Source organism: Trachurus japonicus, chromosome 24 (assembly GCF_045865225.1).
Source record: "Trachurus japonicus isolate A0001 chromosome 24, Traja_1.0".
Lineage (NCBI taxonomy): Eukaryota > Metazoa > Chordata > Actinopteri > Carangiformes > Carangidae > Trachurus > Trachurus japonicus.
In genome coordinates, this window is record NC_140930.1 from 11624040 (window position 1) to 11649795 (window position 25756).

Genomic DNA, 25756 nt, shown 5'->3' on the forward strand with positions numbered 1-25756 from the left:
AGATGAATCTAAATCTATCCACACATTTTTCTCCTTAGATTTTGCATAATTACCTTTATCAGACATAAAAGCTTCTCAACCAAGAATCTATTGCTGTGAGTATGAAACACTGACCGTCTATAGGCCTTAAAACGGGCTCTAATAAGTTGGTATCTTCATGAAAAACAGCGTCATTCTGTAGTCAGCTTGAATTATGAATTATTTAGTCCTACGTCTACAAAATGACAAGCAGTGGTAATGTACTTGGACGTGTGGTTGGACAGCGGAGACATGAACTATTCTTCAGCTGCCGTCGTCTGGGATGCTTTAAAGGTGTTTTGATACTTTTTCTGCCTTCAAAACACTGACGTGTTCGCAAATTACAATTCAAGCTGAGCGTCTCGTCTCTGCTTTTCTCTGCGAGGGCAGCTACTAAATTTCAGAGCCACGTTTTAAACCTCAAGGAGATGAGTGTTTCATACTAATAAGATGCGACAAATGCATCATCCTCTGGTGTTTTAATAGAGGATAAAGGATTTGTTTCTATGGCAACATGACTCTTAACTTCATGTGTCAGTGTGTCGGGCCGTCGGGTCCTCGGGGCCGGAGCGTCTCCGTCAGTTTTTGAGCTACAGGTAGGAATTCGATCTCCCAGCATGCCTTGTGAAAATCTCTCATGTCTTCATTCTCTATCCACTTCAGAGCCTCCTCTTCATCTAGGAAATGAATTAAAAACAGTGGACATGAGATGAGAAGAGAGGGAGAAGGCGGTTGGTTTCAGGTTCACTCTCAGTGCTTTACAGTGACAGATTTTTACGTTCAGGCAGCTCCCAGATGTGACCGTCGAGGTGTTGTGGTGTTCGTGATGGTGTGACTATCTGTGTCCCTCCCTTCCCCCCGGGGGCCCCTGGCTGGCTGGCTGGCTGGCTGGCTGGCTGGCTGGTGTGAGTAAGAGCGTGTTTCTCTCCAGTGTTGGGCTCCCTCCCTTCTTATGTAAGGATTCGTAACAACACCAACCTAAGTATGTGGCGAGGATCTCCAGCAGCGACTCGCTCTCCTTTGTGTCCAGCAGCAGCTTCTCCGAACCCGAACCCGAACCCGAACCCGGACCGCCGCCGCCGATCAGGTTCCACAGCGCCTGACAGATCTGTCCTGCCAGCTGCCAATCGCCTGGTCCGAAGTCTCTCAGACTGTCCACCAGACTGCACACACACACACACACACACACACACACACACAGGCACATCATATGACTCCAGGGAGCAGGATTCACATGACCGGCAGGTTTGTTGGCATTAGCTCCACTTCATTGCATGTACATCTGAAAGAGGACGGTGTGTGTGTGTGTGTGTGTGTGTGTGTGTGTGTGTGTGTGTGTGTGTGTGTGTGTGTGTGTGTGTGTGTGTTTGTAAAGGGGAAATAAGAACTTAATTGTTCAAGCAAGGATCACTTTTAGAAGTGATAATGCTGCTGGATGGTTCGAAGATAATTTCACAGAATCTGTTCCTCTTTCAGTTCCCACCGGTTAAAACTGTACAAATTGATCTAAACTGAGAAATCAGCAATAATAACTTTGCACAACCACTGAGAACAAATAACATCGCAGCTTGAATTAGTTGCATCTTGTTCATGCCGGGGGAGTTGTTGTTGTTGTGCTCATGCCAGTGAAAATGAGGACCGCACCCCCCTCCCCACCGCCCCCGCACACCATAAAACCCTGTTGAGTCTCTGTTACAGAGAGGATGCTACTGTACCTTTGCTCCGAAAGGAACAGTTTAACTCTTTGTTTTTCTTGTCCAGGGGTTGATAAGAAGATTGACGACGACGACGTAGCTTAGCTTAGCTTAGCATAACTCAGATATTGTAAACAGTGAGAGCCTGTCTCTCTGACATAAATCCCTGTAAAACGACAACTTGACATGTTTATACTTTTTTTTTCATACAAATGTGACACGCTACAGGCTAGGCTAGCTGCTTGCCACTTACTTCTGCAGATATATATGCAAGAGGTCATGTGCTGTATGAAGACGAGCACATTAAACTCCACACCACAAGTCCTGGCCTTTGTTCAGGTCCAGAGAAAGAACAAGATCAAGATGTCGTTCTTATAATAATAAAACCTTCATTTTCACACACTGATACAGATCTTCTAATCTGACTTCAACACGTCAGTTTGTTGCTTCGACGAACAGAATCTCTCTCCTTTTTCTCACAGCTGCTCTTTATTCATGATTCATGCACAGCCCTGGATTCAGCTGCCAAGTCTGATTCCCCTGGCACGAAACTAATGGAATTCATTTATCAGTTATTTATTGATTTGTTTTTACTCTCCACGTTATTGGCACCAAGATTCTCTTAAAGGGATAGTTCAACATTTTGGCAAATTGGCCCATTGCCATAATCCCTATAGTCTTAGGAGTAGGTTTGTTACCTTTAATTGTCGGTGCAAGCTATTTTTAGAGCGGCGGAGCAGAGCCGTGAGCTACTCAGAGCTACGCTACGGAGGCTTTCTTGGTTTCCCTCATCAAACTCCTCAAATACACAATCCAACAACTCCAAACTGCTCTCGGGGACAAGTCGTGACCTGCACATTCACCACGCTATGAGATAGCGAGATAGCGCTACGAGACGGAGTTGTTTTCGAGGTAAATTCATGCAAAACCGCTGATGCGCATTTCCGTTGGGGACAGTTTTTCGGCAAGCAGTCTCTGCATTTGCCTCTAAAACAACTCCGTCTCGTAATGTTCTGTAATTATCTCATAGCGTGGTGAATGTGCGGGTCACAACTTGTCCACCAGAGTGTCTTGGAGTTGTTTAACCAATCCAGGTTTTGTTTTTTTAGAACCTTGAGTGTATTTAGAGGGAAATTCTGTGGATTGTCAGATACAGTGAAAACCCGTGTTGTTGTGTACACTTATACATACACACACTGCCCCACACGAACAAGCCATTTATCCCTCAGTGTCCTTACTTGGCAGCAGCCCCCTCTAGTGCGAGGCTGACCCGGTTGGGAGGGTCCAGAGCCAGGTTGGTGAGGACCCCGCAGGCTGAAAAACACATCTCGGTGCTTTTCGAGTCGAGCAGCGTCACCACGAACTGGTGCACTGGTGGGGACGAGAGAGAGAGTGGAGAGAGATGACGGGGTGATTGAGCGGGTGAGGACAAAGCAGGGCAAAGATAAGGGCACCGCTATCACCAGAGTCAGCGGGCATGTTTATACTGACTGTTGCTGGCCTTGCAGATAAGTCCAGCCCAAACATGACACAACAGTACAGTATGGTGGTGGTCTGTGACAAAGCACCGAGTTTTCTGTAAAGTTATGTGTTCAAAAGGTGCATTCTTCAATTTATTTATATGTTTATTCATCAGTCTTTAAACAGGCAGGACGTTTTGATTCTAACATGCCAACTATTGATGACAGAGTATAATAATATGGCTGACAATAATATACTGTGTCTTTTGTGTGTGTCTGTTTGTGTCTGAGTCCACCATTTACCTTTGTTTTGCATAATAAAGTCCCGCACATCCTTGAACTGTGACAAGTTTCCATACACACGGGTGGCCTCAAGCATGGCGTCCATACTGGAGCTGAGCAACAACTTCAGCATTACTGAGGTGAGCAGAGAAAACAGAGGGATGGAGGGAGAGAAAGGAGGGAGGGATCAGGGAGGATAGTTTTGAAGAAAAGTGTGACAAATTGGTGCGAAATTAGCAACTACAATGTTTTGGTTTGTTAAAATCTTCCTCTTGTTGAGTCTTACGCTTTGCGATGGTGAGTCGACTGTGTCTGACTGCAGAGTTTTCCTCCTGGTAGAAGGACAGGTTGTTGATGGTGGCCGCCACGTTCACCAGCAGCTCCTCGCTCTCCTGCACAGACCTCAACTCTGTGTCACACACACACACACACACCGAAAAACAAGAAAGAAAAAAGGCGTTAATTAACACGACTGTTTCAAAAAGGGTCGTTTTTCCCTAGAAATCCTCCTGCATGCGGTGCAGCAAACTGAGGGGGCGTCCACACTGTACAGCCATGAGGAACAGGCCCTAATGCTCCTGAAATTATGACTGTTCACTTTTCATTCATGTGAAGTGAACCTTGTTCTGTGACGGGAAAACTCAGAATAGCTCTTTTTATGATAACTAACCAGATGAATGCAGGTGAAGGCATCACTTCCTTTTTATGTTAATGAAGTAGGAAGATAAAATAAGGGTCGATTGTTAAGCATTGAATCATTTCTTGTGTAAAGTTTCCACATTTCCAAGAATAATGCAGGTGTCAATAGATATACATTTACAGAGCACTGAGTAATAAGATAAATGCATACAGACAGTCAGCCCCCCCTCCTGGGTTTTCAGCCTTTTTGCATATTGCAGCTCCTGCACACTGATATGACAGTGTGACAGTGTCATAAAAGCAGCTGTTATCTGTGGTTAATTCTGTCCTGATACAGTCAGTTCGATTATGAGCCGCACACAAAGGTCAGCGTGACCCAATCCGAGCAGCCATGACAGTGCGAGGGGGCCTGGAAGCCGAGTCTGTTCCTGATATAGCAGCAGGTGCCGTGTGCTCGCTCATAAATCGCGGGGATTGCGGTTGCAGTGTCAACCGGCGCCTGTGTCGCACAGAATTTTGTTTCTGGGTCTGACTTACGCCTGGTTCACACTGGACGCCGAAGCGCCGCGACGCGGAGCGGCCGCGGAAATCGCGCGCGAGCCGCGTCCCTCCAGTTCACACCAGACGCTGATTTCTCCGCGGCGGTCGCGAGCGCCTCTGCTCCTCAGCTGTTGTTTACTCACATTCAGAGCTGTGTTTTTTACATCATGGATAAGTAAATAACCTCATATAATTATAACACCGTGTGCTGTGGGTCAAACAACTCCCTGTACTTCACTTCCAAGATTAATTTCACGTCCTCCTTCACTTTACAACAACTCGTCTCTGCCTCTCTCTTTCTCTCTCTCTTTCCCTGTTTGTTTGTGTGTTTTGACCCCCCCTCCTCCTCCCTGCAGCCAGCCCACTCTGTGTCTCCCTATCCTGTGTGTGTGTGTTTTCATCTCTCTTGTTCTCTGTTGAGTCTGACAAATATAAATACGGTCGCATTTGTCAATCGCGGTATTTTATTTTGAAAATCGCTTTTATTTTGAAAATTGACCGGATTCTCTCGTGTTTCTTTGTGTGACTTCCTGCCAGAATTGACGCGGTCGGCCGCGGCTCGCGCACAAAATAGAGCAGACGCCGAAACTGGCGCTCCACGGCGCGAGCCGACCGCGGAGGACCGCGACGCTCCGCGTCTAGTCTGAACTACAACACCAGTTAACGAGGGCGCCGAATGGAAGCGGACTCCGCTCCGCGGCTATTCGCGGCGCTTCGGCGTCCGGTGTGAACCCGGCGTGAGAACGCCTGCTTTGTTGTGCCCCCCGGGCCCTCGCCTCCTCTTCAAAGCTCTGTAATGTAAAGCAGCGCCGCCTGTCATGGCCTGATCAAAACGGTTCATCGATCAGCCGAGCCTGCTCTTTCATCCTCTATTGAGACTTTTGTTTTCTGTCTTCAGCTGTCACACCAGCTCCATATTCCCCTTCAACAGCTCACTTCATGTTTTTGTTTTCACTTACTCCCCATCTTACTCACTGGCCTCCGCCACACACACGCCTCGACTTTCAAACTTTGCCTGTTTTTACACAACCTCGACCTCTGTCTTGTTTATCTAATTGTCTCTCCTAACTGTCGTGAAGCATGTGTAGGAGGCACGCAACAGAGAAATTGAGACTTTCACACCCACCTGCGTATCAGTTCAACCTGTCCTGAAACCATCTAACCACATGGGAGAATTTCACACACACGCAAACCAAGTCGGCTGTGAGATGTGACAGAACATCCTGCTCTTGCAGCGACGTGCTTCGCTCTGTCAGACTTTAAAAAAAAAGAAGAAAAGAAGCCAAACCAAACCAAAAGAGGATGTGCTGCGTATTGAACAGAAAACACTGAAGAGGAAAGCGAGCAGAGGAATGAACAGACAAATGAGGAGTCTGTTTTCGACCAAAGTCATGTCTTGTTCCCAGCACAAGGGATGTGGTCAGGTACCTAGCAGATACTTACTGTACTTACAATGCACAAAACATCTATTTTTGTACTTATCAGAACTCCAGATTGACATTCGCTGCTTCCTCTGTATGGTATAGATACAAATATGTGTATAACAGCTCTAAATCTGCTGATTGTTGGACTTTTTGACAATAATTTGGGGGAAATGTATGTATGACTGTATGTGATGGCTAACAATGTGATGGTCCTCTGTTTTTGTGTCTTAAACGAAAATGTGATTATTAAAAAAGAGTGAAGGAAATGTACTCAATGGAAAAGATGACTTTCTCTCTCAGATCTAAGGGAGAAATGCACTGCTTTTATCAAAACAATGAGGACCCTACACATCAACAAGCAAAGACACTGGACATTAAATATAGGATTATCAACAGAAGAGCCTCCATGTTTTTGTCTGTGTTTTTGTTTTGTTTTATTTCCGTGACAGCTTGTTGACAACTTGTTTTCCCTTAAAATGAAAATACAAAATAAAACGTATTAAAAAAAAAGGAAGAAAAGTTGCATAGTGCATAGTGTGTGTGAGTTCCTGCTGCTCTCTGCTCACCCAGTGTCTCCATCAGCAGCTGAATGCAGGCGGTGTTGGTCGCCAGGGCCGGACCTACAGCCGGATGGATGCACATGTTCGCCAGCACCCTGACCAGCTTCACCAGCACATCATCGTCCTCCTGCTTGTTCCTCGGAGGACCGAGGGGTTCGCTGACGGCCGGCTCGCCCGTCTGTGAGGGCGCGTGCTGCGGCGACGCACGTCTTCGCTGGTAGCTGTCGTACACTTGGAGGAGCACGTCCGTGCAGCCCCGGCACTGGAAGAGCTGCAGCCGAGCCTCGTCGCATTTGGCCGTGAGGTTCCCGAGGGTGAAAAGAAGACGCACAACAAGGTCCTGTGGAAGAACAGAGGGAGATGTATTGTATCTATCTAATATTTTGCAAGCTTCTGAATGACAACTGACCAACCAAATATTTGTTTACATGTTTCTTACTATTGCATATTTGGTTGAAAGGCCAGCTGCAGACAGTATATGGCCTATGTATGATATGAGCTTGCACTCGGTCCTGGACTCATATTTATAATCTTAATGTATGCAGTACTTTAGGAAAGCAACTTAGAATCAGTCTCACCATGGCAGAAATCGTCAACAAAAAAAATCCTTAGCTAGAAAAACATGAGGCAATAACATTTTAATTCTCCTCCTGGTCGACTAAAAGCTTCAGCAGTAGAGGTTTTATCATCTCTGACTAGAAAATGACAAATGTACAACATTAAATGTTATGAGACCGTGTTTACAATTTGAAGATCAGTAACAATTTCACCCGGAGCTCAGAGAACATGCCCTGTCAAGTAGAGCTATTGTCAGTGTCAGTCATTTCCCCCCGGAGGGTATGGAGCAGTGTAAATGTGTTTGTGTAACTACACCCAAACCTTTCGATGAGTTATTGCACCTTAACCGAGAAGAAACAAATTAGATCCCATACGTCGCATTTGCTCAGGTAAATAAGGCGAAGAGCAGGTGAACCAGAGGGATAACCAGTTCTCCAATAACCGGCATCAGTATGAGTCTGCTTTATCACCTCCTGCTGTCAGTTGTTTATCTGTATTTGAAGTTGTGGGTGTGTATTTACTCCCAGTTACACTAAAAAACGTTTACCAGTTAAGCCCCTCCCCCTCCACCTCTGCATCACCTACACTCTACTCAAACTCACCTCCTTTGTTTTTGTCTTTAACCCCCTCCATTCTTTGACTTACTCAGTCCCTCCAGGGATGATAAGGTGTCAAAACACACACACACACACACACACACACACACACACACACACACACACACACACACACACACACACACACACACACACACACACACACACACACACACACACACACACACACACACACACACACACACAGATATATAGCAGAGCAGAAACTGAAACAGGAACACCACGTGCAGATGGACACAATGTCCCGCAAATGTGCTTGGACTTGACGTACATAAACAGCTCGCTCTGAAGGTAAACATGCTTAGTGGAGTTGCATCACACGGACACTGGAAAAACTTGCGCTCTCTGAGACGTGCACACTTAAACACACACACATACACATACAAACACAGAGGAGGCGAGTGGACTCACCTGTTTTTGGCGATGTTTGCTCAGCAGTTCTAAAGATAGTTGGTAGCAGTCGGGGGTCCGGGCGAGGGCGAGGCGGCACTCCGAGTAAGAGGAGAGTTTACTGAGGGAGAGAGGGGACAACAAATACCCACAACCATTAAACCCACTGGCTGCTCCGCTATGCTGACTAAATATGGAGATATTAAATCAACACCACTAATGGTTAAGTGCAGGCCGGGGCTCCTGGGGTCTAATTGTTATGTTTTCGTTATCTTGGACAAAAATATTCAGGCAGAATGCATTTTAAACAGTACGAAAACAAACTCAAAATGTGATGCCTAATGATTTGCATAAGTTTTCTGCACTAAATATTCTAATTGATAATGTACTTGTGCCAGAACAGGAGCCTGGAGACCAAAATGAGGACTCATCATTTGTGTCAGAGGACACTGAGTGTGCAGCGAGGGGTCACAGGGACTCGGGTAAGGTTGGTGCCAAAGCACAGTGCCAGGATTTTACACAGAATAATTATCCCCTGCACCTCTATGAAAGGTCAAGAGCACAGCTGGCACATACTGCGAAGCATTTACTCCTGAGTGTCCGAAGTAAGTACAGCGGGAAGACAAAGTATGTGATCGCTTAGGAATGACCTGGTTTTTCTGTTCATTGGTCGTGAAATGTAATCTGATCTTCATCTAAGTCATAAGTAGAGATAAACACAACGTGCTTAAGCTAATGAGACCCAAACGATTACAATCATCTGTCTTGTACCGAACACACCCATTAATGGCTCACAGTGCTGGTGGAAAAATGTGAAGTGAACCCTTGGGTTTAATAACAGATTGAAATGTTCAGGAGGAGTTTTGGAACCGCTCTTCCTGCAGAGCTGCTGCTTCTGTCGTCAATCCACAACATCTCTGTGGTATTAAGCTCCAGATCCTGACTGTGAAGTTATTATGGAGTAAATTTACTTTGTTGTTGAGGGTTATTGACTTGTACTGCATTGTCACTCTGTTTCTCCAGAGCTTCAGCAGGCGAACAGCCACCCTGACATTACCCTGTAAGATACAGAGTTCATTTTTTCCCTCAATGATGTCAAGCTCTCCAGACTAAGAGGCAACAAAGCCCCAAAAAAATCATGATGGTCCCTCCACCCTGCTTCACCTTGGGGATGATGTTTTCATGGTGGTATGCAGAGAGCCCCTTTTTATACACAGAGCTGCATATTCTTCCCAAACAATCAGTCCATGAAACACTTTCCCAATGGTGTTGTGGAGTGTCAAACTGCTCTTTGGCAAACTTGAGGGGAAGCTGATTTGATCGACTGATGAACACGAACAAGACGTTGCCCAACTCCAGCGATTCCTTTAAGCCTTCAGCTGTTACTCTGAGGTTGTTTATTACCTCACAAATCATTCTGTGCCTTTCGGACGCCCACGTCTTGGGCAAGTAACCACAGAACTAACTTTTCTAGACAGTTTGTCAGATTGTGCTGATCGATATCTAAACTCCCTGAGATTACTTTGTGATCGTTTCAGCTTTATGAAGATCAATCAGTCTTCATCTTGAGTCTTCTGAGGTCTCTCTCGGTAGAGGATTTTTTTTTTTAGTCAAAGTAGCCCACACAAACCCACATCTTCAATCTGGTTTCACTGACTGGACTCCATCTTTGATCAGGGAACTGACACAGGAGCTCACGCACTTCACTGAGACTGTTTGTGTGTTAAGTTAAAACACTTTGTGTTTGGTCATAAGTACAAAGTTTTACAGTTATCAGATGTTTTTGTGAGGGTACAGATGTGTATGATGAACACATGTATCCCCTCTGTCATCCCCTCTGATAAATGCTGCGTAACTGTTATGCGAGACCCGACGTCATGCAGAAACATCATCAAAGAAAATGAAATAAGAGGGGGTTTTACTGTAGAGGGAGAGTGATTGCTAGTAAAAGACGAAAAAGCAGAGAACAGAGGGTGAGATGTGAATGATGGTCTGTTTTGATACAGCTCATTACAGGTTGTGATGGTTTACATTAGTGAGCTGACGAGAGAAGCAGGAAGGAGTAAGAGAGAAATAATCCCCAGCAACAAAGACAATTTTGACTCCAAACCACAACCGGGGTGAGGCAATGAATCATATTATTCTAACCATATGAAAATCACGTGCGGGCGGGTGTGTGATAACCTGTATATTCTGGAAATGTTGGTGCAGATGTCCTGGTCTCTGCTGTGATGGCGCAGCACCAGACAAAGCTCTGGCAAAACAGAGAAGGACACGAAGAGTGGACGGGAATCGGGGTGATCCGCGAGGTTCCTCAGGGTCGCCGTCAGCTACAGGGGTCAGAGGTCAGACAGAGAGACACAGAAAGGGTTAGGGGGAGAGCAGTGTCAGAGTGTGGGTTCGCAAGTGGAAGTCTGCACACGTAATACCTTAAGGGTCCGTATTTAGGTCAGTATTGCGTGTCAGCGTTGTATTGTTGCTTGCACACACAATGTCAGTCATATGCTCATTAAAGCTGGCCGCTGGCCTGTACGGGACGGCATGCAGCAGAGCGACCGGAAACTATTCAGTATGGACATCAATCATTCTATCAGCGGAGGGAAACAGAAATTTCCAAACACACGGCACCAATGCAAGTTCTGGAAAGTCATGGTCTGCGTATTTCCCTTCCTCTAACAGCATAATGACTTGTATTGTATATCAAATAAAGCACTGGCTCCTACTTGTGTGGTTAACTGCAATTATGTTCAGAGGAGTGAGGCAGGGTGTGCTTTGGACTGAAATGTCAAAGCCAGTACAGAACATAATGCTCTTGTAGCAGCTTCTATACCAAACATGAACACAAATATTTTGTCTTAACGGTGGGGAAATCCACACCAGCCAACAAACACTTTTTGTTATTTTTCCGTTGAGCTAGAAACAGCCTTGTTTCTTCGGTTGTCGTCCGTCCGCCCAAATTTCAAATGACTCGCAAAGCCTGTCACCTGCACGAGGATGTGTCCAGCTATAGCGAAGTGGGTTTCCTCTACGGTGTGAAGCCTCTGGAGGAGTTTGTGAGCCACACCGATACAGTTCTTGTCCAGGAGGAGTCTGAGGATTGCGCTGTTTCCTGAGAGAAATTTCAGAGTGCCAATGCAGTACAAGAGAGCTTCTCCAGATGTAGACACATCCTCGTGGCTCAGTACGCCCAGCAACGAGTCTAGACACACGGATAAAAACAAAAGGAAAGAACACAGGATATTTGCCATTCTTAATGACAGGGTTAAGGGGATAGAAATTTAACACCAAGTCCATTTAAAATCACAAGATGCGATACAGGATGGGAAACCACTGATCTCAGATTCTGACCTATAATAGAGTTATTCTGGAAGAGGATGTCGTTGCTTTCACTGCGGCTGATCTGGAAGATGAGCTTACAGATGTTGAGCAGGTTGTTTCCACTGACACACAGCTGGAAAGAAAAAAACACACAAAACAATCTCCTCACATAACTTTTATATGAAGCACTTGAGGGCCCTGGATGCCCTCTGTGATAGAGACTTAGTAGCAGACATGCTGACACACACACACACACACACACACACACACACACACACACAGATGACTCACAGCGAGGCAGAGCTTGGCGATGTACAGGTTGAGCTGGGCAGAGTTGAGGTCGATGAGGCGGAACAGTGTTCGAAGAATCCCTGACCTCCTCTTACAGCGTCGGCCGAGCATGTCTGCTTCTGCCAAGGTGCCATGGAGACGGTCACACAAATCACACAGACGGTCCACCGAGCCCTCGGAGCAGCCTGGCAGCACAGGAAAGCACATATTATGAAAAAAAAGGGAAGAGGAGAAATTACAAGTCAAGTTCAGGGCGACGTGTGAAACGTTCACAGAGAAAGTAAACATCCCAAAATGAAACCACTCGCTCAGAAAGTGTGCATCCATCTAAATACAACTTGTTTGTGTGTTGTGATATGTATGTGTAATTCATTCGGGCTCTGGAGCATGGTGTACAATTCTTATTTTCCATGAGGAACGTTAAATTCTCAGCATCAATAATACATTGCTCCGGAGTAAAACGGCATTGCCCTTCCTTTTCTAAGAAGCAGCTTTCAATAGAGTCAAACGCAGGGAAACAATTCTGCAACAGGCAGCTCCGATCTTGACGCAGAGGAAGAGAGAGGGTGGAGTCTTTTCCTTGTTTTTGAGGTAAAATAAATGTTTTCCCTGCATAAATAACAGGGTTTGGCCATTTTCTAAAAAAGGTCGGCTGCAGTCTCGCACTCGACACTTCGCTGCAATCTCCCACTGCAATCTGAAAGGTGTTTTATGCATGAGCCAGAAGGCACTTGGTGCAATAAATATTTAATATTTATCTTTCAAATGAATTTTCCATTAAATTTGTAGAGTGCTGAAATATTTACAGTCATAGATTTCACTTCATGGGTGCCAGACTGCAGTCTCAGCCTGAGACAGTTCTGTATGGATGCCAAACATAACAATATGTGTTTTGTTTGCCTTTCCTCAATGGATAAATGATAGTGCTTTCTCATTTTGTAAGACCTTATGTATGACTATCTACTTCGACAAGCTGTTGAATATGTATGTCATGTGTTTGCACTTTGTTTTTGTGGTTCCTTATTGCACGGGCCAGACAACCTGCAGCCACAGACTCCAGTTGTTGAAGAAGCGGACCAATCGTGTTATTCCACTCCGATGACTCTGCATCCTCCTCCGAGCTTGTGGTGTTGTCTCCGTTCCCCGGCCCTGAAATATGTGGAGAGAATTGCAGTGAGCCACCTCCAAATGCAGACGGCGAACATGAGTGGCAAGCATGGTTCACAAGTTCACTGTCTTAAAATAAAACAGCAGGAAGTTTGATGCCACAATGAAAGGTCACCATCCACAGCTAAACTTCCTCTGATTTGTGTCTGTGCCGATGTGAAATAGTCTGCATGTGCGATGAAAACACGTGTGTTGATGCACGCAAATGTCTGCAGTCTCTCACACACTGTACCCTTCTTTTTTCTTTTTTTTTTTTGCACTGAACATTTGCATACTCCCCTTGCTTGTTGCTTGGTGTGATGCAGGAAACTGTGGTTGCCCAAACCAACAGCTCTCTCAGCTATTGGCTGGCTGCCTCTCGTGGTGGAAATGAGGCCCTTAGCAACAACACCCCAATCAAAGTTTGACAAAGTCTTGTTCATTTACAGAGAGGTGTGTCTATATTATTGGTGAAATAACATTTCCACCTCCAGGACTGTGTACTGTGGTAATATGTTCAGGCACATTGACTTTGTTTTGGTTTTTTGCAGAAATGAAACCACTGAATAGATTAATGGTATGTAACAGTACACCAACTATACTCTATACTACATGCTGTACAAAATTTACAGTTTCTGTAAAACAAAACAGCAGAATGGTTCATTTACTCTATCTGGACAAACCTGTTCTCTGTCCTGTTGTGCAGTCTGTGGGTCTGACTCCTGAGTCAACATCATTCTGCGTTATTCCACTGTTGGGACAAAGAAACAAACACACAAAGAGTGTGGTTACTTCAGATTCTGCACACGAGACCTGACTACTGACCTGTTTTGTTAAAATCTTGGGAGCTCTGCTTAGTTTGGATGTTGAAATTATAGTAAAACAATAAACTAAGACAGAGTACAATATTTAAAGCATTCCTTCTTGTGTCAAAGAATGAAAAGTTGCTGACTTGATACTCTGACAATGAGCCTGTAGGTTTTGTTCCTCAAAGTGCCACTAGGTGTCCCTGTTGCAGCAGAGGTCGAGCCGTGTGTGCAGGTGCTGTGTGTGTCTAATATGTATGCACATACTGTATCTATCTACTCTCATGAAAACACACACATCAGTATATATATCATATGTTTGTTTGTGTCTGACAGCTTCATCTCTGTGCGTGTGAGTGAATCCTGGTTGTTGGGGCTTGCGTGCATGATACCGAGCATCTCAAACTGCAATCCCCAACAGACAGGAACTAAGGTCTAAGCTTTGTGGGCAGTCTGGTTAAAGCTGTTCATGATTTGTCAATGTGAGCCGTCTCCACAGTCTTGCTGTTGAGAAGTGTGCCCCAAAACACATGCGCTGTGTCATGCTGGGTTGTGTGTTGTGGCTTGCCCTCTGCATATGACTGTTGAAACTTAATCCCTGTGTGTGTGTGTGTGTGTCACTGTCAGGTCCGAACTGTTCCACTCACTCGGCACACACACACACGGAAATGTGTCAGTGCTACAATAATTTCTATGAAACATGACAGGTGGTGTCCCTCATGGTGGATTACTATGTGACTGAGAGAAAACATAATTTATAAATAGAGATAAACACACGTCGCGTGTTGAGTCATCCTGATCAGCTTATATTACTGAAAAAAATGTACTGGTACTTCACAAATTGAGAATCACTCCTATATGATAGATATGCTGAACTGTAATGACATCAGATCTGCACAAGCTTCACGGATGACATTAGTACAAAAGGCCGACTCTCGAGGTGGAATATTTCTCTGAGCTTAAACGCTCAAGTGAGCTTCATTTCATGGTCCTGTTGACAGGTATGAGAAAGAAAATGACACAAGCTATTGCAACAATGTTTCTCTCACCTGAAGGTGTTGCTCGATGACATATATACAGTATGTGGTCGTTACTTTAGAGAGCACTTTCGCTTTGAAGGAGATTTAGTGATTGGTATAAGCTGGCACACAGGGCATATGCAGCAGGGAGTGCTGGCTGAGGCATGTTGCAGTGAATGTCAGAGAGGGGGCTTTGGCTCTGTATGATAGGATTAAGAGCCTGATAATAAGGCCTCTTTGTGTGATACTGCATTCTCTGAGACATGACCTCATCCCTGTCTTAGGCCTGGCCAGTGCACTGCAGTCACAACACACGCTGCTGCCAGCCTTGCCCAGATGGGTACCCAAATCTAATAGAGAGCCATTTGGAGCTATAAAGCTCCGGCTTATTGGAGAAAAAGAACCTAGTGGATGTCTAATCTCCCCTATCTTTATATTCCATCCAACTCATCATATTAATCTGTCATGCTGTGTCTATTTCCACTTGCAGTTATTGTACTTCTGGTTTGACTATCTGTGCGATTTTCACTCTTAATGTCTCAGTCTAATGCGCCTTTTGTGTTGTTCATTATAAGAGTGCTTCAAAAACTCTGACCTAACTCAAGACGGGGAAGTCTTTATACTTAGCCTCTTTCATCATAAATTGACCACAGTCTGATCTCTAGAGACCTCTCTTTGTCAGCAACAAGTTATACAAACATTGCGTGTTAACTTGGCTTGTGAGGGAGGAGGATATGCTGTGGGCAATAGCCCAGATTTCCTGTAAAAGTGTTTTATGGTCTGTCCCCCCTCTATAGCCCCAGCTGCCCCACCCAGTCGATAGGCGGATGGATTGTAACGACAGCCCCCGACCTCACGCCCAGAGTTATGCCCCTCATGCTGACACACAGCTGATGAGGTCGGCAGAAAAAAGCAGAGCTTTTAGCTCCTCTGCACTGTGAAGGTGTAAAAGCTGACACATGATAGTAATGACAGATTGAGGCAGTTTCATTGGGGATGAAGCTCGCCAAGAAGCTGGATTTAACTGTGACCAAGATATAGTGTACAGTAAAGTGTATGAGGGTTTAACATGGGGTCGAGCGTCTCAAGCTGAGGAATTTGTTCTATCTGTTAGTTAGTGACACCATTGCCACTGGTGTAATTGACTTCATATATTCAGCTGTCATCACTGGTAACTCAATACATCTAGTTTGGCTCTAGGGGTTAGGGATCAAGAACCTTTGTTGTTTTAAAACTTTCGGCGTTGAAAGTCAGTTGTTGTAATTAAAAGACTATCTGAGATTTTGACTGTACAGAATCCACTCTAATGTTAAGCGTTATACAATATTTGACATGACAATCAGTCTGATAGTGCTTGCAGTTTCCAGGCCTGCGTTGTAATTTTTGGATGAGTAATTTCTTGTTAACATTTGGATCACAGACTGGGCATTTAAAGGTACAGTAAAGCAAAACACTAACAGTTACAATAAGTTGGTTTGGTTTAATTTTCTCTCCACAGCAGTGGGATATGTTATGGGAAAACAAGAATCTTAAAAGGCATTAAAAACTCCACAAATTCCACACTGGGGCAATGCAAAAAGAGAGAGGCAAGAAAGCAAGAGGGAGGACGATTTAATGAAAGGAGGCACAAACTCCATCTAGTAATGGCTACCACCGCAACCTTTGTGTAGCAATAAATCTTCAACTTATTGTCGGACTGTCAGTTCAGTCAGAAAAGGCCGAGCAGTTGAAGGTGGGAGGGTCGAAGAGAGAGAGGGACAGATCTTGCAAATCAAATGGAGGGGGGAAGAAAGCGTTACCTTTCACTTGCTGCTCTGTGTGGGCCAGGTTTGGGGGGACCACTGTGGACCTTGGTGTGGTCTGAGCTGGGGAGTTGTTGAGCTGACGGCTGCTTTTGTCCCGGGCCTGGGTTTAATCTTTCTGTCACTAAACACGTAGAAAGGATGTGGCAAGTTATTTTCAGGTTGCTGCTGTGTGCTTCAGTCACATTTATAGTTCTTTCACTGGCCAAAAAGTACAAGTGTCCATTCATTCATTCGTACACAATCGCATGCTGCACACATACAATGTTTGTGTACAGGTAAAAGAATTCAGTCAAACTCCATTATCTATTTTACTGCTTTAAGCAGCAGAGCGGTTTCACAGAGAGAGAGAGAGAGTAGTCATTTTACACTCAAAACAGCGGCAGTAAATTACGTTTTTCATCCAGCCAACCACAGAGATTGTAAATCAGGTATAATGTCAGCATGTGAATGGCTCTATTCATTTCCATTTGAGAAAACTGCTTTAGCACTGGCGTCTGCACAGAAGATTTAGAGCGATGCATCGACTGAAATAAATGGTGTGCTATTTTTTTCACCTTTTACCTGTTTAACAAATGCCACTTTCCGTATTTGCATTTTATTGTACGCAATGATAAACAGATGATAAACTAATAATAATCCCTTTGTTTGTGCCATGCATTCAGAAGATACACACTTTTTCGTTTTTCGTTCAGTCTATCATGGTTTCTCCATTGATCCAGACTTGCACCAGTGTTTTTTTTCCCTGACTTACCATCTGTGTGTCCCTCTATCAGAGGCAATGTGGTGAGAGAGCCAGCTCTCAGGAGGCGTGCCCGTGCCCCTGCCAGCCCCCTCTTCACTTCCAGTGGGTCAGCGGGGGGTTTGGGAACGGCTCTGAATGCATCCTCAGCATCGCAGGGGACTGGAAACTTTGGCTTCTGGCGCAGCACAAACATAACAGCGGCATGATGGTGTGAACAATGAGCCCGGCTTTTATCCACCAATGAAAACACTTGGATCCACACAGAGATCCCATTATTATTGTTTTTGCATTACCCTTAACTCTTATTCAGTATATTAACATTGTAATCCCATTTACTAAAAGCAGAGAAGTGTTCATCAGTGTTGATATGGAGGCATACACACAATATATTCCATTTACTGCTTTTTTGCAGTGTATTTGAGGGCAGTTTTCATGGTAACACTCTGATAATATAACCTTGATATAAATGTACTGTGTGCGGGAACTTACGTGGTTCAGTGGAGAGAGGCGAGTCCCTGAACCAGGCCTCGAATCAGGGGCATCAAAATTTTGAGCATGAAGACTGTAATATGAAAAAAAAAAAGCATGATTATTGAGTCAGGCTAGATATGACCCACTCGAAAAACTGAAAATTAGTTGTTGAGTTTGTGACTAACCTAAAGGTAGATGGAGGTCTGTTGTCACGGTCTGCTCGAACAGAGCTCTTTCCAAAGAGTTGCCTGGGTCCATCTCTGGGAGTAAACGGTCGCTGGGTGGACTGAACTCGCAAGGATTGTCTGGCTTCACTGACAATTTCTGCGCTTGTTTTCGTCAAAGATTTGCGCCGTGGAAACAAGGGGCTGCAGTTCTCGTTCTTCCTCTCCATAGAGGCCATTTAGGCCTATATGTGACATTTGCCAAGACTGATGGCAAATGACTTCAGTGGTTTGACTTCATAATGTGAGTGGTTACAGCGTGTATCACTGATGGGATGATGCCTGAACAAAAATGAACAGGATAGAAATGTTTGTGAAGTTGTTATAAGAAAATGCAATATTAATTTAACATCCTTTACTAGTAGAAACACCAGGATTTGTGTAATCAATCTGCAATAAAAATATGGAGGCACTTTCAACAAAAGCATTAATCGCAAGCTTATGAAAAACAAAACCTTTGTTTAGTTGAACCAACAGTTCAGAACTGAAAGATATAAAATATTTATTGAGTGATATGAAACAGAGAAAACAGCTGTTGGTTTAATGGTGTAGCCAATAAAAACTGAGTTTTTATTTAAACTTTTGTTGACTTGATTAATCTATTGAGCATCTTCATATTTTACAGAGCCATCTCCATCATTCATCATTTTAGATATATTTCAAGAAGCAGATATGCCAAATCTTCACAGATTGATGTGAATTTGTCAAGTTGGACTTTTGTAAAGTATAACAGACATCTTTCCATGTTTACTGACATTTTACAGACAGACTGCTGATCAATTAAAAAAAAGAGAGTGATCATTGAGTTGCAACACTAAATGTCAGATTACTATAGTAAATATACTCAGTTATTCACCACTGATGGTTAGTTTGGCATTTCTCTTTCTATCTGTTGTCTTTTTCCATCACCCATCGTCTTCACTTAAATGATACCGTCCTACAGGTTTTCGAGGGCTGGTAAAGAGATTGATTTGTCTCAAAATCTGACCATAAATTAGTTTTTCAATACATTTACTGTGGTTAAAATGCAATAAAATTTTCAATATTGATGGTTTGAGGGTGTTACAATAATATATCCAACACTATGGGCTGTATTCTTCATAATAAATTATTCAATCTGGTGGATTTTTACCACTTGAAATGTGAGTGAACAAGAAGTCTCTCTGCGCGTTCACGCTCCGTCTCCATGGTGACCAAATGCCGCGGTGGTGGCTAGGACAACAAGCCCCAGTGACTGAATAATAATCGAATAGAAACTGAGATAAAAAGTGTTTATATCAGTGAAACCGTCTGCTTTTTAGTAACTGTTTCTAACTTTTTCATGACCGGAAGAGGAAACTCGGAAACAGACGGCGTTTTTAAAAATGAAAAGCCTTCTTGCCACTAGTAAGTTAACCGCAACGCCAAATAAACCCAGTAAACTCACCGTTAACTCCCGTAAAACCCGTGTGTCGGAAGTAGTGAGGGAGAGGTGTCACTCCGACTCTTGAAGTGTACTTCCACAGCCGACATGGACAGATATTACAGCTGGAATTGGCTAAAAACTGTTAAGTTTTCGAGTCTGCAGCAGCAAAGTAGGTTGAGGAGGAGGACAGACACGTGCACGAGCAGCAGCAAGCAGCAGCAGCAGCAGTGGTCTCGCGCGAGCTGGTAACGCGCGTTTTTACCAGCTGTGCAGGGAGCAAACTTTCATCACAGGAGAGGAGAGTGATGCCCAATTCCAATCCGACCCCTCACGGACTCACTGACTTAGAGGCGCGTTCACGGGAAGTCTGTGAGTGTGTGAGGGCTGTTCCGTTGTCAGATCATCAAGTTAGTGAGTCAGTGAATGAGCCCTTACTGCCCCCTTACCGTAAGTCAGCACCGATGCTGACTTTGGTAGGGGAATTACCCACAGTTCATAGCGTTGTGAAGTCAAACCATAACACATGGGGTGCAGTCGGAACGCAAGTGTTAAAACAAAAAGAAATTAACACGAGTAGTCAGAGAGAGCTCCGCTGTCTCTTTATTGTTAATGGACAGGAGCCAAAAAAAAGGAATAGCCTACATAAAAAGAAAAGAAGTTTACTGTCAATATTAACGTGCAGTTTGTGATTATTGATGATGATTTGATCAGATCTGATCCAGGAACATTTTGTTTTGAGTCCGCCTCCCTCGCACACCTTGTGCGTATTGAAATTACAGTAAATTTATCGGTCCAAGGGCGGAGTTAAAAACATTTTGTTGTCAAGGTAACGTGTGGTGAGAGTGTGTAAGTGCTGTTCCATTCATGTTTACAGCATCTGGACCCTCACAGACTCTCACACTCTGTCACTTAGAGCTGACGTCACTTTAGTCAGTGAGGGTTCAGGGCCTGAGTCTTTAGGGGGCGGATTGGAATTGGGGGTTAGTTCATCCTCAGGTATTTTGTTGATTTAAACTGTGTTACTGATGGTCCTGATATACATAAAGAAATATATATCACGTACAACTAAGTTGAACTTAATTTGATTTGAGTGGGGGTCGAAAATGTTTATCTTGGTGACGCGCGTTTACCCGCAGGGAAGGGAGCAAACTTTCATCACAGGAGAGTGCGTTCATCCTCAGGTGTTTTGTTGATTTAAACTACCGGTATGTTACTAATGGCCCTCCTGACACACATAAAGAAAATATGTCATGCACAACTAAGACTAATAACAACTTGATTGAGTGTGGGTTGAAAATGTTTATTGTTATTTTTGATAAACTGTTTGGGCAGGTAAAGCTGCATGGTTGCTGGATTAAGGTATTTGGGCATAGTTTATCAGGCATGAAGAGAAGACGGGTACATTTCACAACATAACAGAGACGCTAGGAACAACACATACTGTTTACTGACCTATTTATGTTGTGAATCTTAGTGTAAAGAGACAACAAAGATGTATACCAAAATGAAACCACTCAAAGTTAAGCAAATAAAATACCAATTAAAAGTTCAATCATAAATGTGCACCTCCAAGTTTCTCATATGACATGTGACATGCTTTGACCATCCAGTGAAAATATCTTGTCAGTTTAGAGTCAGTTTATTGTTTCTACCATGACCGTATCCAAGTGCAACTGTTTATTCAGTAAAGTATTGAGAAAAAAATGTTGAACAGTTACTCATATGGCATTTTATAATGTACCTCCCCTTTTTATTGATATTCACTGATCACTTGACAGGCGCCTTTTTTAATGCCATCCTTTCTCTTTTTGAATTTATCTCACAAGATGACACTAAAATGACCACATTAAGAAATAGTATAACATGATTCATAACATAAGAAAAATGCATTTATTTTTTCTTGTCATTTCTTCTTATCACATTTGAAAGGTCTGCAAGACAAACACACAGTTTACAGAGACCAGCACAGATTTGTATTAAAGCTGTAACCATAGTTTGACAAAGCACTTTGACAACAAAAGTCACGAACCAGTATCACACACAGCTGCAATAAAAAGAGACAAATTTTAGGTCATTTAGAAATAATTGCTCATCATTACATTGCTTCCACAGCAGCTTGAAATCTAATGTAAGTGTCAGAAAGAGTCATCTGTGCTGCTCTCTGAAAAAAAAATTACACACACTGAGGCATAGAGATTAAAAATGACTTCAGAGAGAAAAAGTGAGAGATATAAAGCAAAGATACAGAATGGTGTGCATCTAATGACCCTCCACTTCAAGGTTTATTAAGTTCAGAGTACTTCTTTTTCCCTTCTTCCTTCCGTTGTTTATCCATGTACTAGTTGTTTTCATTGCAACTCTGAGTTGCGCTCGTAGCTGTGGTCTACTTCCACCGCCTCTAATTCATGTTAAAGACACATCAGGTCATTCTCTATAATCCTGTGAGACAGATGTCTGTGTATATGTTCTCCTACGTTTCAATATAGTTTATGCCAGCTAAATAGGCTCCCGGGCTGATCATGTAATTCAACAAAACATACAGAGAAAAGTTCATCACTAACAAAAATCACACTCCCTGATTTTACCACTACAGATCAGATTTTTTTTTTTTTTTAAATCCAGTACAGCATGACAAAGTTAAATATTCACGTTTAGCAAAATTGTCCTATTTTGGTTGTTTGTATTCGGATTTGTCCACCATTTTGCAGTCACACAAAGTATGACGTTTAAAAAAAAAAGAGTGGACACAAAATGGCCGCAGACTTACGCGGTGTTCGCCAGCGAGTTTCGCTCTGTAGTTGCGGTCCACTGCAAGTTGGTCTTTGACGCAACATCCCTGCTCCAAAAGAAAGACCAATAGTTGGTTGCCCCCCGCCCACACCGACACATCACATACTGTAGTTGCACAGGAGAAGTGAAGACCTCCAGCTTTTACTTCCTCTGTCCATTCGGTTTAACCAAGACATCCCTGCTCTCTTCAAGCTTCATGTACTGCAACTCAAGCGTCAGTGCAGCAAAGTGGTAGAATCTGAACGACATTCATGGATAAACTCAGTGTTCAAGAGGAGTACATGATGCACAAGTTCAGTCATTCAACTCACGCTTCGCTCTGGGTCTCTTTAACCCGTCTAGATGGGTCGACCACTTTAAACACCAATCAGATCTGTCTGGATTTGTACATTCGTCCACTCGTAAACCTTTTCCCCCCTGCTTTTTTATTTTTTACACTGTGAAATATACATCTGAACCATCTTGTGAGTCTCTGGTTGGATTTAAATAGCCTTACATGCTTCATTCTCTTGGATACAGGGAACCTGATTGGCTGCCAGTGCTTGCCGGGCATGCCCAATCACAGGGCATCACCATGGAGCTCAACAGCCAATGGGAGGAGGAAGATGGTCTCTGTGATTTCATTGTCACTAAGGGAGGGGGAAACATACTGCCAGGACAGTTGGCAGTAACATGTTCAGCAGTGGACTGTATAGTCAGAGCGTATACGTGTGAGAGATAACCTGTGGAGCCAGATCAGGAGCGCTGCTGGTGATGATGATGAAGGAAAAGCACAAGGCGGGTCTTCAGATGAAGCTCCTCTTCACAAGGAGCTGCACAGTCCCATGCACACGAGCTCATACTATACACCCACGTCACTGTTATCGGTGCTGCTCACGTCACAGGAATGAATGGGTTGATTTGTGAGAGCCATCGTCCTGCTTGAAGGTGGCGTGTCTCCCTGGCAACCAGCTCCATCTCTGGCCAGAAGCTCAGACTGACAGAAAGCACTCGGCGCTCAGGACAGAGGCTTCTTTACTTCCTCTTGATCATCATTCAGTCCTTGTTTGACCCTATCCAGAGTGGCACCTTCTCTTCTCTTCTCCCTCTCTGTCTTGATCCATTTAAACCTGTTTCGCCCCTTAAATAGACTTTATATTTCTGTTTTTTAATCCTCGTTTTTCACACGTCCCTTAACACAACCGTGGAATTTGAATTTCCACTGTATATATTTGTGTATTTCACAAATAGATCTTTGGAGCCTTCATCTCTCTGCTTATATTGTAAGGCTGTTGTAAGTCACAATAATGGGGATTATAGATTATTTTCACAGTTAATAACCTAACTGATGGGTTTATCAAATCCATGACAATAATGAAAAATTCCCCAACCAATTTCCCAAAACCCTGAGCTGATGTCATCATATTATTTATTTTGTCTGAAAAACAAGCCAAAACCCTCAAATATTAATTTTCCACCTATAAAAGATGAAAATTGAAAATAAAATATGAAAAGATGCTGTTTTTGGTTTTAAAATAATGTAAACGAATAGCTAGCATATTAATTCCCTGTCCATCAATTAATTGATTAGTTGTCTAATTGTTTTGAAGCTAAAGCCTTTACAGTTTTTTTTTCTGAAACCCATACTTTGTCAGGTGTATTAAATGTAACTTATTGAGAGAGTCAGTAATTTGGCATAATTGACTCATCCTCTGTTTCACATTTTGCAAGAATAATGTATTATACAGTATGAATTAAGGCTCTAAAATGTCATACACAAAATATACTTTAAAGGTAGAGTCTGTAGGTTTGTTGGTTGCAGTTTGTAAACACAACATTCAATTTGGGCCCCTCCTCTCAGGCTCAACTGCACATGCACCCTGACGCTGACAGCAGTTGTGAACTCAGGACCGACCCGGCCATAACTGCTGTTCACATGCTCTCATTTTAATATTTGCTATTACGACCAAGATAGCGGCTGGACGTTGCCAAGCTGTGAGAAATGGTGGATACACATCTACCACCGAAAAAAGGGAAATACAGTCCGAGTGAAGCGCTGGAGCGTCACCAGAGCAGGGCTAGCGACCAGCTAGTTGGTGCTAGTCGCCATCCGGACCCATGCGCAAGACTCATCGCAGCATGGCCCTCGCAACGTCACCTGCGCTCTGTGATTAGCTGCGGGAAAACAGGCAGGAAGCAGGATTTCCCCTGTATAAGTCTATACAGTATTTTATTCTTTAGGAAAATCCCACAGGCTCTACCTTTAAAATCCTTTGATACCTTGAAGTAGAAATTTGAAAATGAATGAAAAAATAACATGAAGTTCACGTATTGACTTTTTTTTTTTTTTTTTTTTAGATCTCCATGACAACCAGGAAGATAACTCCATTCACTATTGAAAGTAAGTGAATCTTATGATATTTCTTTCCTGACAAGCTGCTTGATATCTGGTTTTGCTCTGTCCCTAAAAATATACACTTTGAAAAATCACTGTTTGGGAAAGTTTTATTTACACAGTGGGGGCTCCTGTATTGTTCATTGACTCTTAAGGCCGCAGAGGTTATTCTGTTTTCTCTCCCACGCTCGTTTTTAACAACTCCTCAAGTCAGCTTTTCCAGCAGTGACACAATAAACCGCCCGAGTAAAGTTTTTATGAGCCAGCAGGTTAACGTTAAGAACATGACAGAAAATCAGCAGTGAGTCGCACTTGGGTTTCTACTCTTAGTCAGCAGACTGTTTCTGACAGACATGGGTGGGAGTGCTCTGACACAAAAAAAATTAGACTCCTAACTTTTCAGCACAGTTTCCTATACAAGATTACAGATTCAGCTTTTGTACTTAGTCAGAAAATCTAAGATGAAGTAGGTTGTTCAAAGGAGCGTTGTAATAAGGAGAGTTGTCTCATACAGAAGGACAGGAAAGAACATTGTGTATGCTGCATATTTTGTGCAGGTAAAAAGATGAAACAGTAACTTCTCTTTCTTGACAGTAAGCACTTTTTTTTTACTTGATCAGTGGTTGCTGTCAGTTTAATTAGAGAAGGAAAGGAAAAAAGAAATACAGACTTAGTACATTTTATCCTTGCAATCTTTTTTTTTTTTTAAATGTCAAGCAGTCCACATTTATGTCACGGGGTTGAAGCGTCTCTCATCACTGTTCAGTCAGAGGTAGAAGTGGGCAGAGAGCCAGGCTCCCCTGCTGTCTGTAAAGACCGAACCGCCACTGTACACAGACATTCAAATAAAGCAGACGTGCCCGGCAGACAGTCGCCGTCTTATCATCTCTCTTTGTGTGCTTGGAAATGAAATCTCTCACACGCATATTACGCATAGATGAGCTTTTTAGTAGCCTCACCCAGGCATTAAGAACACAAACACACACACATGCTATATCATATGGGCATGCGGGTGCACAGTGCAGCAGACACCGCAAAATACAAATACAAGATGAAGTTATAATTAAATAACAAGTATGGGATTATCCTTACAAACTCCTCTCTATTGCCTTTTGACTATACTACCATAAAACCTTTATTATTAACTTCCACCAGTACCATTTTATTGTAGAAAAATCCCCAG

General features: G+C 43.4%; 1 protein-coding gene across 1 annotated transcript; it reads right to left on the bottom strand.

Moving 5' to 3' along the window:
- Positions 1-480: 480 nt before the first annotated feature.
- On the bottom strand, positions 481-19614 carry armc2 (armadillo repeat containing 2). The gene is given in 19 exon segments (XM_085770913.1): positions 481-581; positions 583-695; positions 997-1181; positions 2951-3083; positions 3476-3589; positions 3741-3863; positions 6624-6957; positions 8204-8303; positions 10367-10512; positions 11167-11381; positions 11531-11633; positions 11792-11976; positions 12833-12940; positions 13621-13688; positions 16562-16688; positions 17319-17484; positions 17799-17871; positions 17966-18286; positions 19431-19614. Coding segments are annotated over 18 exon segments (2547 nt in total). The 5' UTR covers positions 18184-18286; positions 19431-19614; the 3' UTR covers positions 481-545.
- Between the last annotated feature and the right edge of the window lie 6142 nt (positions 19615-25756).